At 51.4% G+C, this 15,769-nt stretch overlaps 1 protein-coding gene and 4 pseudogenes across 1 annotated transcript; 3 read left to right on the top strand and 2 right to left on the bottom strand.

Annotated features, from left to right (window-relative positions):
- Nucleotides 1–937: 937 nt before the first annotated feature.
- On the top strand, nucleotides 938–2,488 carry SAPIO_CDS0374 (annotated as a pseudogene; the record flags this gene model as incomplete).
- A 1,482-nt stretch (nucleotides 2,489–3,970) lies between these two features.
- SAPIO_CDS0373 lies at nucleotides 3,971–4,873 on the top strand (annotated as a pseudogene; the record flags this gene model as incomplete).
- A 1,643-nt stretch (nucleotides 4,874–6,516) lies between these two features.
- SAPIO_CDS0372 (Dimeric dihydrodiol dehydrogenase) lies at nucleotides 6,517–7,597 on the bottom strand (the record flags this gene model as incomplete). The annotated part of the gene is made up of 2 exons (XM_016783172.1): nucleotides 6,517–7,089; nucleotides 7,187–7,597. The coding sequence occupies 2 exons, from the start codon at nucleotides 7,595–7,597 to the stop codon at nucleotides 6,517–6,519; spliced, it is 984 nt and encodes a 327-aa protein (XP_016646372.1).
- Nucleotides 7,598–9,966: 2,369 nt separating this feature from the next.
- Nucleotides 9,967–10,395, top strand: SAPIO_CDS0371 (annotated as a pseudogene; the record flags this gene model as incomplete).
- A 550-nt stretch (nucleotides 10,396–10,945) lies between these two features.
- Nucleotides 10,946–13,849, bottom strand: SAPIO_CDS0370 (annotated as a pseudogene; the record flags this gene model as incomplete).
- Nucleotides 13,850–15,769: the final 1,920 nt, after the last annotated feature.

Genomic DNA, 15,769 nt, shown 5'->3' with positions numbered 1-15,769 from the left:
CCCCCCTGCAGCGGACATTAAAGTCAATGCGTAGTCTTGATGCTATTTAGTCGTGGAATGGTCACATCCAAGACGATCAATCCCCATCCAATTAGGACAAGCACGCGGCATCAATTCACAACACGAGCTCACCAACACGCCTGATTTTCGGAATGAGCCTTTGCATCGCTTGCAAAAAGTTCGATATCCAGCCATTCTCCTCCTCGGCGCAGAGATGGCGAAATATCCCCATGACAAATGTTGAAAAAGGAGCCCATGGAGGGTGTCGCTTTTGTAAGCTGCTGCTAGACAGCCTCCAGTCGGAGATAGCCAGATGTAAGAGCCGGAACCCTCCACACGTCGTACGTATCTACTTTTACCGAGACGTATCCCGCCGACTGAGGTGGATGCGTGCGGAGATTTCCTCGTCTTCGCTTCCTACTTCGGAACAGTGTCACAGGGATCGGGAGAGCTGGCTCTATCTTGGCAAGCTACATCTTGGCTTCCACGTTATCGCGGACAAAGGTAGGAGCCCCAGAGACAACATAATCGTTTTAGCAAGCACGAGTGTAAATCAGTCGCTTACCATCTCTAACTAGGTACGCCGGCGGCGACATCTGGAGATGTTGCAACCCAAGATCTCCCCGATACCTCGCCGCTCGATAATGTCCCGGCCATCAACTCATGGTGGTCTAGCTGCCAACGGCATACGGTATGCAACAAGACATTCTCAGGCTTACAGGCCGTCGATTCACTTCGAACGCCACTACCTAGGCGATGTATTCGCGTAACTCGGTTAGCTCATTCCCCTGGGTACCGGCTAAATCTCGAGGAAACGGAAAATCAATGCGGGAAGTATATCTGCTTGAGCCACCGCTGGATCCAGCCAGACACTCGGAATACCTCTACGACGACTTCAAATTACCATCAGCGGATACATGGCTTTGTGTGCGACGATATGCCTCCTGTATTTCGACACGTCTTCCGCCTCAGTGCAAAGCTCAGAATCAAATACGTCTGGATCGATTGCCTCTGTATCGTCCAGGATGAGATAGCGGACTGGCGGGCCGAGTCGAAGAAGATGGGGAACTACTACCAGTTCTCTTGCTTCACGATAGCAGCAATTGGCACATTTTCCGACGAAAATATTCGTCAAGGGCTGGCCAACACCCTAATCAGACCACAAAATTTAGCCAGGCTTCCATATCGGGATAGGAAAGGAGAGAAGAGAGGTTATTTCTACGTATATCCTACGACAGAAGCCGGTAGTCTGGCCCAGTTCTATGAGAACTACATCACGGACAGTGAGTTGCTCACCAGGGGATGGATCTTTCAGGAATGGATTCTCAGCCGCCGAATAGTATGTTTTACGCCATACGCACTCTTCTTGCAGTGCCAATGTCCGAAAGAGGAGCCCCAGAACCATTTAGGCGAATACGTAAGGCCATACCCAGCAGAACCGAAGAAGCTCCTGAAACCACACGAAACACCCGCTCCTGAGTTATCCATCAAGTCCACCTTGAGTTTGGATCCCCCCTGCCTGCTCGGAGCTTACTGCATATGGGAAATGCTGGTAGAGCAGTACAGCAAGACAACTTTGTCAAGGCCGCAATCAGATCGAGTTATTGCACTTAGTGGTGTCGCCGGGGAGCTCGAAAAGCTTATAAAGTCAGCACTATCTCGCCTTGAAAGTGGGATGGCAGCCGAGGAAATGTTCGTTGCCGGGCTCTGGATGGGTGATCTATGCCGAGGTCTGCTCTGGGAGCAGGTTGTAGCAGGCCGACACCAGCGGCTCACTAATTTCCCCACTTGGTCTTGGGCATCTGTTTACACAGGGATCAGGTGGAATGCCATCCAGCACGGGCGGGGATTTATCTATTTTGCCGGAGACTCTGATGATCCCCTTGAGGGTTGGGTGCGTGACCGGATAAGCATCGAGTGTACTATTGAGGGCATTACTCCAATTCCTAGCAGCCAGTTCCACCTCGGCGACGAGGACACTGCCACCCAAGAACCAGATTCGCGCGGACAGAGCAATGGTATTTTTGACAATCAAGGCGACATCGATGGATGCTTCCTGGCGGTGGGTATCCGCGGCCGCCTCATAGCCGTCGTGGTAAGTCGACGCTTCGGTGACGAGGAGACCTTTTACTCGGCTTCGGACAGGACTGGCCACGACGCAAGGGCCATTAAAGGATACCACCAGCAGCGAATTGTGACCATTCCTTTGAATGGAGATATCACCTGCGGGTGGGCCTCAGTCGAAGAACCAACCCTCCAGAATGACGAGGATTTTAGCCCGAACCCAATGATTTTCGCACTTCTTGTATCGATTGTAACAGTCCGTGAGGGAGTATTTTCCTCAGAGAAAGCACTCAATGTCCTTTTTCTGAGGAGAGACAATAGGATCGTCGATGGGTTTGCGAGGATTGGTGTCGGGAGGATGTTTGGGAAGGTTGCGGAGAAAGGATTCAGACTCGCTACCATTCGGAACTTGAAACTAGTTTAACTACAAAAACAGGTAACATGATCGTACCTGGAGAATGAATCACAATATCTGTCTTACTATTTTTTTTTCTTAAACCTCTCCAATTCCCTCTCAACGGTACTTTGGGGAATGCAGCCGTAACGGAGCATTCGGGGATTCAAGCTTAGTAGAGGGCCGAGAGGGCCTAGCCTACAGAACCGACACATCCCTATTACCGATCCTCGCGGCCCCGCCTGTCATCCAAAAAGGCCCTAGAAGAGATAGGTACCGGGGCTAGGACAGTCTCCGAAGAGTCCTCTCCAACCCGCATTGAAAAGCTCGGTCGCGAAAAAAAGATATCACATCCTTCTATCGTACCTGCAACATAGCATCATGCTGAGGCGAATATACCGAGGAGAGAACGTGTTGACCAACTGGCTCCTGCCTGAACTCTCTGCCATTTGGCAATCTCAGATTTGACGAGTGACCTCGGGTGCCACTGGCTTGTTTCCCTGGCCTCTACGCCCCTACCCCTCGAGCTCGGCGATGCAGTTCTAGACGCTTATAATGAGGCACTCTAGAAGGGCCTTCCAAGCCAAGGTTAGTCCAGTCGTATCTCACTGTCTTAAGCACCAGTCCTGGCCGACTGTGGGATGTCGGCGTAGGGAACCGTCTTAGGACGGCCCCAGCCTCCAGAAGCTAGCCACGGAACTGTGATCCATTGCGGATTTGAGCTTGGAGTGCTCAATCAGGTTGGCAGGACGGACCTTCTTCGCGCTCTGTGTCGGCTTCAGCTGGAGCGCTGAAGCATCTAGCTATGCTGATTCAGTCAAGGCTGTCATATAGGACCATCCTAGGAGAATGTCCTCTAGGTAGAAATATTTATATTCTCCAAAGCATGATATTTATTATTACTTCTAAGAGTAAAACCTTATCCCCCTACAGTATACTATCAAATGTTATCGATAAGAAGTCTACAACTTTGCTAAATTCCTACAAAGCCGCATTCTGCCTGGTTGCAAGCTTAGGTAGATGTATAAAAGCGTCGTTTAGTCTCGTATAGATCCTCTTTTAACAATAGCTGGTCGTAATTGCCCAGATCGACGCTATCCTCGACCAGGTATAGTGGTCAAGCCAGAGTGGTGAAATGGCACAGAATGCACGCGCACTCACCTTAGCAATGGAACGGAATGCGCCGCTTCCATCACCCCAATGAGAACCTGGAATTGCTAGTCGTATATTTCGTATAATATAATGCCGTACATGGCTGTTTGATGTAACCATCAGCCCCAACGGTGACGTGTTGCAAGTACGCTCGATGAGCTCCCTCCCGGCACCGCACTGCCGAATTGGAGCTCACGTGAGTCTGTGCAAACAGCGGTCACGGACTCTCGGAACATCAATGGAATTATGTCGTTCGCAGTGCTCTTCGTCCATTCGCTTCACCACATATTGGCTTTGCCATCAACAAATTGCACTTGCGCTGTCTTGCCTTGGAGGTGTTTTTGATTCCGAATCTCGAGGATGGAACCGAACCAACAGAAGCAAAAGGCAGCCATTCAGCGTCGCCCTGTCCCTGAGCAGGCGCCGCCTCCGTACGACGAAGGGCTATCAACGACGCCAGCTCCCGAACCCGACCAAAAGACTTCGGGGCCAACTGCAGACCTACCTTTCAACTTTCCTGCTGCCGCCCCTCCACCTAGCTACACCGGCCGCCATGCATCGTCCTCCAGCCACAAGCCCATCGCGATTCCGCAGACTAGCCCGGAGACTGCCTCGCCTTTTGTAATAGCATACCCGCCCAGTTTATTGCGTCACGGTATCACAAGCGAAAGCTGGTATTCCTTCCTCAATACGCTGTCGGCGTTTTTGACCGCCAATGTTTCCGAGAGAGCCCTGGCCCATGCTGCCGATGCAACCAAGACACTCGCCGACACGCCCAAGGAAATAGCCAGGGATGTTTACTCCCACGCCAAAGACATCGGGAAGGGTATTTCCAGGGACGCCAAAAGTGGAAACGTCGTTGGCATGACAGTCGGCGCCGTGAGGGGTGCTGTGTCCATTCCTCTATCCGCCGCCCTCGGTATTGTCCGCACGATCGTCACCCTTCCCTCTTCCACGATATCGGCAGTGTCACAGAGGCAACAAACCCCACGGGAGCGGGCGACCGCGGATTTGGCAGTTGCGAATAAGGATTTCTTCAAGCCTAGGGGCTTATTTGCTAAAATTATGAGTACGGAGGAGCTTGGACAGGCCGTGGGGACGTCTGCGGAGATGTTGATACAATGTGCAAACACTGCGGGCGATAGCGGCGCAAGAGGCCAGCTTAGGTCGTTACAACAGTACCTTGCACCTTTGGAACTCAAGGAAGACAGCCAGCTCGAGATTGGAATACAAAACCTCTGGCTTGTTTTGACATTAGTGTAGGTCGCGAGGCCATATAGACTTTATTCTGTTGAATGGGACACTATTCCTCACTAGAAACAACCTCGGAAATAGAATATAGAAGAGTTATTGCGTTCTAAGTAGCTACCGAGGAAGAAAGAATCAGAGAAAGTGCATATGTCGGCCGAGAGTACCTCCAACTAGTCGGAACGGTTGATGAGATAGTTGATCGAGACAACGTAACGAGGAATACGCCGAATATAAATCGTTCCAGTACCTATTAAAGTAACCCTGAGCAATACCCTAAAGGCCTCATTACTAGTGGTGGCGGTAACGCAGAGGGAATGGTTCCTCGAAGCCCAATGATTGGAATCGCTGGTATTTCAGGAAGTCTAAATGTTAATTCTTAACATATTTTAAATATTCCAACTCGGGGTTGGGTGCGACTGCTAGATATTAAACTACAATACAAGCGATATCAATTTGGTGAAGACGCTTTCCTCCTCATCCAACCATAATACTGTCTGTATTCGATTTTGTAGCGGTGTTCCCTTCAATGCCGTTGGGGCAGCCTCTATCCCCACCTAATTCCCCTCTTCGTATCTTGGAAGACTTGAGCTAAAAGCTCAATCGTGAGCGCGAAATGGAATAGAATCAGCATGCCGACACCGAAGGCCACGACGCCGGCCGCAACCACCAGCACCATCACGCATGTAAACCAACATAAATGGGTCCAAAAGGTCGACAATGCGGGCCACAGCTTATACCCGCCCACACATACTCGCCAGGCGGTAACCAAGACCCAGTACGAGTCGACGCAGACTAAACCAGCGGCGCCGACGCTAGTGAGTGTGGCGCCAAACAGGCACCTGCGCGATGACAGGTACGGCTGCATCCATTTGGAGAAGGTTTGTCGGGGTCGCCATACTCTGCTGTCAGTGTGCGAGGTCTCTTGCGGGGTTGAGCCGTTCTTGGATCTAGAGGTGAGGATAGCCAGCCAGGCTAGACAGGCTACTGTGAGCGGCCAGAATGATGGATGGTGGACATGCTGGTGGATGTCTAGCCCAGATAAGGCCTTGCAATTCGGGTCGGTTGTCCATATCATTTCAAGGAAACGGATGAGGAGTATAATGAAAGTAATAGAGAGGAAGCGTTGGTTCGTGATCATGGTGCTAGTAGAATATTGCAATGAAAGGCGTCTTGCTATTATCTTGGGTTAAAACCGGCCTATCTACGAGAAAGAACTAATAGAAAAGAAATAGAAAGAAAATAGAAGTCGCTCGATAAGACTAACAACCATTTATTGATTAAAACATATTCGATGGGTTGAGGAGGCGCAGACCTCCCACCTAAGGGGAAGGAATAATCCAGAGGTAATGATCGACATTCACTGCCTCGGAAGGATAGCGAATGATGTGCCCTGCGATGTAGGACAGTTGGCAAAGCAAGGCATAATGTCACTTCCGAAACCCGGTTTCCGGACCGAGTCTCGACGGGTGTCTGTCTGACCACGTCGTGACAATTAGAACACGGGTCGTTGATATGGGCTCAAGGTATAACTTCGTTTAATAAAGGGCAGTATTGTCGGTGCAATAGATTCTTAAAAAATTGTCTTTACGGGCTACACCTACCCTATATGTGTCCTTGCGAGAATTTTTAAGCTTTTATTAGACTGCCCTGGCTCCTCATATTCCCGGTCCCTTCCCTTCTATGTTCTCTTCCTGTGGAAAGATTCCACCACCCTGCCTCCGCGCTTCATCCAACAACTCCAAAACCCGAATCGTTTCCGCCCACGGCATGGTTGAGTTCTCCTCGCGCTTCGCGGCAACATCAGCTGCAACAGCATCTGCTTCAAAGTAGAAGCCAAAGCCCGGCTTGTCAAAGTTGTATTTCCTCGGCTCTTGTCCGTTTATATTCACAGTAAAAGATTCGGGACACGAGGCAGCGCCGCCTTGAACAATGATCATTCCCTTGCTCCCCTCGATTCGGCAAAATTCTTGACCTCCCCTGATGAAACTTGAACAAGTCAGAATGCCCTGCTTTCTGCCTGGATAGAGGAGAAGGATGGACGTGGCGGCGTCGACCCCGTCGAGGAGGTGTTGCTGAGCAGAAACCTTGGGCTTCTCAGCGGTTTCCCCAACACCGTTGTCGAGGGTCACGAGGCCCCAAGTAAGACTGTAGATGCCTATATCTAAGAGGGTGCTGGCCCCGAGAGACGGGTTCCTGAGTCGAGAATCGGCAGGCAGCGAGGCGATATTCTGAACCAACGAGAAGTCACAGAATACTCGCTGGATATCGCCAATAACCTTTTCAGAATGAAGTAGCCTCTGGAGTTCCTTCACGAGAGGAAAGAACCGGGTCCACATGGCTTCCATAACAAAAACCCTTCTCCTTGGCCGCTGCGAAGACCTCCCTAGCCTCGACGGCATTTAACGTAAAGGCCTTCTCACACAACACATTCTTGCCATGCGCGATGGCGTCGAGACAGTTTTTCTTGTGGAAAGCGTGAGGGGTGCCGATGTAGACCACGTCCACATTGGGATCTGCGTAGACTTCCTCATAGCTCCCATACACGGTAGGTGAGGTGCCGGGGATGTGTTTTTCGACGAAGGTTTTACCCTTGTCGAGGGAGGAGGAGCCGACGGCTTGGATGATGTGGTTTGCCTGCTTGTTGGCTCGGTCACGGATGATGTCGGCGGCGAACCATGAGGAAATGAGACCAGTGGCCACGATTCCCCAGCGTACGGTAGGTAGTTCGGAAGTCATGATTGCGATGTTGAGGCATGAGATGGCGATCTAAGTTATGAGGTATGAGGTCGAACGGGTTTCGCTGTCTTGAGCATGAAGATGAATGAAGGTAGAGGTTTTGTAGAAAGAGCTGATAATTGTCCCGCGGGGCTTCCAACCAGAGGGGGGAAAACAACCTTGGCTTCCGGCTTAGAAATGCAACATCTGGTGTTTGATCGGCTTGCCGCCCCGAAGCTCCGCAAAAGTACCACTCCGGAACGACAACGATGACTAAAAGGCGCTAAGGCGTGTTCAAAGTAGAGCGGCCGTTGGCCAAGTCCCGCGAGCTTTGACCGGAAGGACGGGGTGGCCGAGTGAGGAGAAGTGGCTCCGCTACAGTTGCCATGTCCACCCGGAGGTAGACTCAGAGCAATCCACAGACGACCGTGATCACGCTTCCAGATGCCCAACCGGCAATACGAGACAGGCCGGGAATCGTATCGCCCGAGTAGTGGAGGTGAGATGATGCCTTTTGGTTGACGACCTGCAAATGTATGTGATTTACATCGGCCGGCAGCTTCCAATCTCTCTCTAGGGATAATATTGTAAAAAAACGAAATCAAGTTTTATTTCGGGGAAACAAAACATAATACATGATCCTTCTTCCAAGTCCATAGGATGGGAGTGTCGAATTGTCACTCAGTTAAAAAGCCCGCCACGAGGGCAGCCACGGCGATTCCAACACATAAGACATTACCCCCTAGTCTCCTTGTCCCAGCGTTCTCTTCAGAACTCCCATTGGTCGGCGATTCCGAACCCGGAGCCGTCTGCGTTTGTCCCGGATTGGCGGTGACGGAGGCCGCCCACATCGTGGTTTCGCTCGCCGGGCATCCCCCTAACGAAAGTAGTTTACTGTAGCCTGATATAAATGCCCCAGCTGTGAGCGTGACGACCGCCCCGCTGTCGTACGTGAGTTCCGTTAACGGAGGCGGGTCAATCTTGTCTGCCCCGGCCGTCATCACAATAGGTAACATATGAGCCACGGCATAGCAGTTGTCGTAAATTGTAGATTCGATCCGTACGTTGCCGGCTGACTCGATTGTTTTGGAACAGTCAGCCATGAGTTCGGCTCCGCTACTCTCCGCATCGGATCCCACTGTGCATCGCCAGGTTGTCGTGCTATTATCCGCAGGATAGGTCGTGGTCCCTCCCCAAATATCGGGTTTTGTGTGATAGATGTTGGCCGGGTAGATTCCTGCCGCACGGCACGCATCGTTTTCCGGGGACTTGGAGGACGGGCAGTCGACTCGGAGAGAAACGGAAACTTGGTTGCTAAACACTCCCCTGGTGGTTCCCGAACGGACAGCGTCAGAGACATGGAATACAGTGGCAGAATGGGATATAACAGATGCATCAAGAGAGAGAGGCTCCGAGTCTGGAATGAAGGCTATATCAACAGGATCGAACGCGAGGGAGTGGAGGACGAGGAGGGAAATTGCGAGTAGCCATCGTGTTGGGGCCATGTTGGCTGATGGCGCAGGTGTTGCTTCAAGACAAGATAGCTCTAGGCCTCATGAAAAAGACGAGATGGAGCCAGAGCATTCATAAATACTTCTCTAGGACCTTCTACGTACATTAACCGCAGTGTCTACCTACCCCCGTATAATGGCGACACTCCCTGATAGGCCAAGGATAATTGTTATCCCTAGCCTGAAAATGTAATAAGATTACAAGTGGTCCCAGGAAGTTTTAAGCGATATGTGAAATATCCGGGGGTTCTATGCGTAGGTAGTGAAAAACTGGGAGATTGAGCACCACTAGGCTAATTAGAAGCGGTAGTATAGACGGCACATAAATTGTATTAATGGAAGCCACTTGATATTGGTCAATCGAGCCAGGGAGTGTAAGTCCAAGGAATGACCCGGTCGTCCGAGTATGTCTAGGCCGGCATCTGTTTGACAGGGCGAAGGAGGAGACAGCACGCGACAAGCCTGGCACACGCTCATATTGCCAACAGCATTTTATAGGAGCCCGATCCGACGTACCCAATTCTGTGGGAAGTCTGCGGCATCAATAGCCAATCAACCGCGTGAAGAAGGAGGAAGCTTCAAGGACTACGTCGAATCGCGAACGTAACAGACTTGGGCAGAAAGATACGCCCGTAGAGTTGGCAAGCCCAAGATGGTTCGTTGGGCTTCGTGGCAACTTCTCCTTTTATCAGTTGAAACCGGCGATATAAAACCCAGAGTCTTTTTTTTACTCTTCTTTTGTATCGAGGGAATATGATGCTGTGAATCCGTGTTCTAAGCCGTTGATCAAATAATTCTCGTGCCTGTAAGAACCTTTCCTTCGCTGCTCGAGAGGTTATGAACTAACTATTTATAAGAACACGCGGTCTCCTCAATGTCATGGCGGCTAGCGTTCTTAGCATCGTCGGCTTAGCAGCCAATATTGCCTCCACGATAATTACTACTATAAATAAAAACAAGAATAGACGCGAAAAACGCCAGCAATTCACTCGATCTATTGTGAGACAACTCTCAAGCCAGGGCTACAATGCGGTCATTGTGGCCGGCCCATGGAGGGCATGGGGCTACGAAACCATGTCCGAACATTGCTTCGAAGGCGTGCAATATACATTATTCGCCGCGCCCAAGGATCGCCTGATGATTGTCGAAAACCGTGGGGATGGGGGCTACGAGAACTGGGCTCTCTGCGGATCGAATTGGGTGCGCTGGGGGAAAATAGTCAAGTTTCATCCTCACTGGAATTCGCAGACTATGGGCACGCCATATGAAACCCGCGACCAGAAAGACTTCCCTGGATGGCCTGACTAGTCAGGAGGGCAGGAAGGCGGATTATCATGCCGAAGAGTTTTGAGGACAAGGTAGACGACCACTTCAACCCTAGGCACATCACCTACTTCGAGGTATCATGGCACTCTTTGTCGTTCGCGTTCTCGTCTGCCAGGGGTGCCGTTTCTGGCGAAGAGCTTGGTTGCCGAGTTAGGCTAACAGGGGCGTATGACGCTTGCGACGCTCCCATGCTATATAAGTCTGGATCAAAGGTGGAGGACTTCATTGAGACCTTGGGCAATGGGCAGGCTGTTGGACTGGCGTCCTCTGTAGAGTACGATACAGTATGTGACATCGAGCACTTGATCAAGATGCCGATGATTGACGGATTTGACGTTGTTTTATCGCCTTGTTCCTCAAAAGACTAAGTGCATTCATTACATTGAGTAGTACATAGTACAAAATACAACAGAAAGTACAATCAAAAGCGAGGTGCGATCATGTTGCCTCCATTCTCCATTCCCAAGTTACACAGCCCAACGCCAGAAAGCCCAATAAGACTATTAAACAAATTTGAAACATTAACATACCATCAATAAGTCGTCAGCCCTGAAAGCACATCATGAATATCAATAGGCAACTCTAAATTCCTCCAGTCCAGGTCCGGCGGCAGAACAACATCAGCCGAGAGCATACCAGGCGGGGCGTCAAACAGCGCCGCGTTTATTATCGACGCACCCGTGGGCTGCAGTGAACTGCCCGGGGATGAGGCCATCATAAACTGCCTGTCGCCCCGCGACATCTGCATGAAGTCCAGTATCGACATGGTCGGCTCGCCCTCTCCTGGTATCGGCATGTGCATCCTGAGATAATCCAGCCGTGATAAAGGACTGGTACTGCTGGTTTGCATCGGGCTCGCCTGTTGCTGAGATGTGCAATTCTCACTCATAACAGTCACTGGTGGGCTATTAGGGACTAAATGAGGGAGCGAAGTGGTGATTTCACTCGACTCCGGGTGTATTCGGAAATCGCGATTCCGGCAAGTCGGAGTGTGCCGTGTCCCGGACAGGCTTGGGCAATGCCGTGCGGTGTTGGACGTTTCCGAGGCCCACGATGGATATCTGCGGGTCACTCGGTCATTCGCATCGTCCCTCAAAGATCCGGATCTTGTTGAGTGGGCGGAATCTCCTCCTCCAGACTCTGCCGGTTGTTCCTGGCCTTCTAGGTGCATTTCCAAGGACTCCAGGTTCTGCTCCAGTGCTGTCTTGGTGTCCCAGAACTCGACACACCTCTTGTAGGTGAGATAGAGGACATCAAACCGCGACTTAACCAGCCCCTGATTGACGTTGCTCCCTCCTATGTACTTCCTGACCAGCTGCACTGCAGCACCGAGCCAGATAGTGCTCGCCATGAACGGATTAATGTGCTGGACGTGATCGTCGCAGCTACGACTCACGAGCATAAGAATGTTATCCGCGGCCTCAAAGTATTGGCGTGCCACGAGATTATCTGCATCTTGGAAACCTGGCGACCGTGGCATTGAGAGGTTCGAGTGTTGTTTTGTCTGGGTATGGGTGCCGAACATGTCAAATCTATGAATCATCAACCGCGCAAGTTGCGTCATGGCATATATGTTGTAAATGGAGCAATGAAGTTGTCTCATGGACCCGATCTGACCAGGCACGGGTGGTTCGAAGCTGAGATATTGGTTGCGGTACTTCAGGTGCGCGGGCAAGGAGAGTATAAAGCACTGGACAGAATTCAAGCATGCTTAGCCTCTGCCGAGACTCCTCGACAGGGTTAACGCGGGGTCCTTTCCCGTTGCGACAGAGGAACTTGGCGCGTCGGCGTTGGTCGTGGTCCGGTTGATATGGAACTCCCCGAGGGCTCGATATTACTTGCGCGTCTTTCATGAGCGAGTTGATTACGAGGAACCAGGCTTTGGGAGACTGATTGCCACTCTCCTGCAGGGCCTTCCAACGGTGAACAGGGTCCGGCTCCATGAATGCGCTAGGGGCGGGTCTATTCTGGAACCAGTCGGCGTCGTCTACCGGCAACAGCGTCTCCATCTGGGTCCAGTCGATCGCCGTGGGAGTACGGCGGACCGTGCTAGCGAATACATCCATCTCCCAGATGGCCCACCACGCGCGGCGCTTTTCCTCCGCGTCGCGCCAGCGGATAGGGTCTACGTCTTTGTCCGATACCTCCAACGCATCGACCAAGTGCAGGTTTAGCTCGTACGCCAGGCGAACGCAGGTTCCCAAAAGTCTCCACGCTTTTCCTCGTACTCCGCGGGCAAGCTTGCAGTGCGCGGCGAGAATTAACGCCTGGACGACACAGATGGGTGGAGGCTCGTCGTCGCACTCGACAAGCGCCTCGTCGACGAATGCGAGGGCCTGCGTTAGGAGATTATCGGGAGAGTGGGATGGGGCCTCGGATCGTAGGAATTCCATTTCGGGATGGGCGTCGAGCTCCGCTAGGTAAAACTTGGCAGCAAATCCTGACATGGCTGCGATGAGAGCGCAGATGTGTATGGGCGTGTCGAAATTGGCAATTGTGTCGGTGAACGTCGGCTCGTGGAAGAGGTTGATGGCGACCATGTGGTTAAAGTAGATACGGATCCTATAGAAATTGGAGACGTTAGTGCCCGTGTGATCTTAATGTCGCGAATGGCATCTTGGGGCATACATAAACCGCGCCATTTCTTGTGAGAAGCCGAGCATATGACATGCTTGCTGGATTCCCTGCTTTTCATGTACCGGAGTGTCCTTTGTCGTTGAGGTCCCCGGATCTTTTTCAGGCGTCGAGGTCTCGTGGGAAGGATGTAGAATGAAAGATAAGCTATTGATGTTGAGCTTGGAGTTTCGTCTCTTCTCGCTCCAGTCGGTACATGTATCAGGGTCCAGCTGCGAGTGCGCATCCGAGTTCAGCTGATCGGAGAAGGAGATGCTTTCATTGGGATCTCCGCCATCGATACACGCTTCTCCGTCAATCTCCGCATTCCCCGGCGAAGAGGAGGCTTTGCGACTTTCCCCATCCCCTTTCTTCTCGGATCGATCGACGGCCCGACTTCGCCGCTGTTGGTTTCGCCTCTTGTGCTTTTGTAGTGACCCTGGATGTCAAATGCTCTCAGTATGAGGCTCCAAGGGACAGGGAACGGAATTTGCATGTACCCACCTATCTTCGGGCCTGGCTTTTTGGGTCTGAGAGGGTAGTTGCACTCTTGAGCTGTCTGCTCGCAGACGCGGCAGGTGGGGTATTCTCGGTCGCTGGAGATATAAGAGTTGGTGTTAGGAGTAGCGATTCTGATGGCGACATTCGACGTCCCGATATTGAGCTTACCATTTGACCTTTCGTCTACGAGTCGCCATCGTCAGTCCATTTAATCCGATACATTTATAGTTAGCGCGGGGCGAGCGACTTACTTGCGACAAGAATGGCACGCAATGATGGATCTTTGAGACCCTTCCTGGGTCGCGTCTGCCTCAGAGAGCATGCTTTGCTGTGTGGTTTCCCTGATTCCGTTCAAGATTTGGTTCTTGGGCTCCTCGACTCGGAGTAAGACAAGCCAGGCTTCACTGTCCTCATCTAGAGAAAGACGAGGATGAGCAGATCACAGACAGCCTCGAAGGAAATTATCTCGTCAGATCTGAAGAGTATCCACATTCATTCGTCATGGTGTAGGAACCAAAGCTAAGCATGCAGGACACCGAAGCACTGTTCCAGCCAGAAAAGGAGGCATCCATCACCGACAAAGGATGCTTGAACCCAAGCCACTAAACTTTTCTCCATTCTCCCGGCTCACCCCCGCATTTGGATTTCTAGGGTAAGGTGAACGCTCTAAGCTCTATCTTCTGGGGGATCCATGCTACCTGGGTTAGCTTGCGGGGTTTAAAGTTGAGCGCAGCCAACGGGGAGCGTTCAGTGGTCATCAACCTCGGGAGTTCGTTTGCACTAGTGTCGAATCGGGGATATCCCACAGGATACACATGGACTAGTGGGTATCCAACCCCCTGGGAATGGGTGGATAGAGGAAGGAAATCATCCCGAAATCTGTCCGGCTCTGCGCCCAGCAGTCGGACTGGCATGTGGGGAAGACAGGAAGACACAAAGACTCGCCTGCATGTTGTTGTGTCTGTCTTGATTCCCTCTGCTCATATTTCCTGTCCTCTGCCCCCGTCAAGGTAACATAAGCAAGCCGTAATCATTAGTCAATTGCTTCGCCAAGGTGCTTGCGGGTCTTGAGCTGGATCAACTGCCGATCTGCTCGATCTCGACGCCCAGATTATTCGAGGTTCTGAATCACGCAAAGCTAGGTTCAGTTCTGGCCGTGATCGTAATCCAGCATACTGGGTTGGTCTCCCTGCTTGGCAGGGGAGTGAGATCACGGTGGGTATCGAGTATCTTCGAACCCAGGGCGTACCACTCTTCATTCTGGTCACAAAAAGGGAGTCTCTCGTGAAGAAAGTCGAATTAGTTCTAGGGAGGCAGTCCATCTTTGTACTCGAGTCCTACACGATTTACAATTAATAATGATCGCCCGGACCCTTGACGGTCTCCGGATCGGTCGGGGAAATGAATGCACAATGGGTGCAATTGCAGTTTTGCTTTGTTGCGTGAAATCCTACCGTACACTACATATCGGCGACGATTGGATATTCGTTTCATGGCTAAGAGGGCAATATAAACTCTGGCTAGGCGGGCTTCTACATTGTCGGAGGAGCATGTAGTTTGTTTGTCCCAGCCCCTCGGTCACTCAACCTGACAAGAGAAGGGGGAAATGGCTGTATTTGCAAGCGAATAGAGCCTGCACAAGTGGCCAAAGATCGAATTCCTCTGTCTAAAGAGCACAGCACTTGGCGGCGTCATACTTCATATTCTTGCCAAATGCAGACTGCAGAGTCCTTAGTAGCGACGCTAGCCAAGGTGTGGTTGGTTCATGTTTCTCTTCCACCCCAGAAAGCCAGCAAAGCTGGCCAGCATTTTTTGGGTGTAGAGAAAAAACACACCGAAGATCGTCCGGGTGCCCAGAGTGTACTTCGACTCCGCCGTTCGCCATGTCCGATCACGACCAGCCCCCACTCCCCAGACTCCCCAGACTCGCAAATGGGACTAGTGTTATCACGAACGTATAGCGTGCACGCTTTTCTCCTCTTTTTGGTCTCCACGTCCTTGCTTGCTTAACGTTCCATGGAGTGGTCAAAGCAAGGTACACTTTGAACCGACCTTTGCCTGGTACCAAATTCGGCAACAGCAAAGTTAGAGAAAGGGGTTCTAGAATCCGAATCCCCTTCACCTACATGTACATTTTCGTCTGCAACCCGCCGTTTTTGGGTCGGAGGGAATATGCGATACCGCACTGCGAAGCATACCTCTCAGGAGGAAGCATTCCAATTCCGACCTGCCGATTAAAGTT

This window comes from Scedosporium apiospermum (genome assembly GCF_000732125.1).
Source record: "Scedosporium apiospermum strain IHEM 14462 chromosome Unknown SEQ_SAPIO_0022, whole genome shotgun sequence".
In the NCBI taxonomy this organism is placed as follows: domain Eukaryota; kingdom Fungi; phylum Ascomycota; class Sordariomycetes; order Microascales; family Microascaceae; genus Scedosporium; species Scedosporium apiospermum.
Note: the sequence above shows the minus strand (reverse complement) of the source record. Positions and strands in the feature narration are given on the sequence as shown.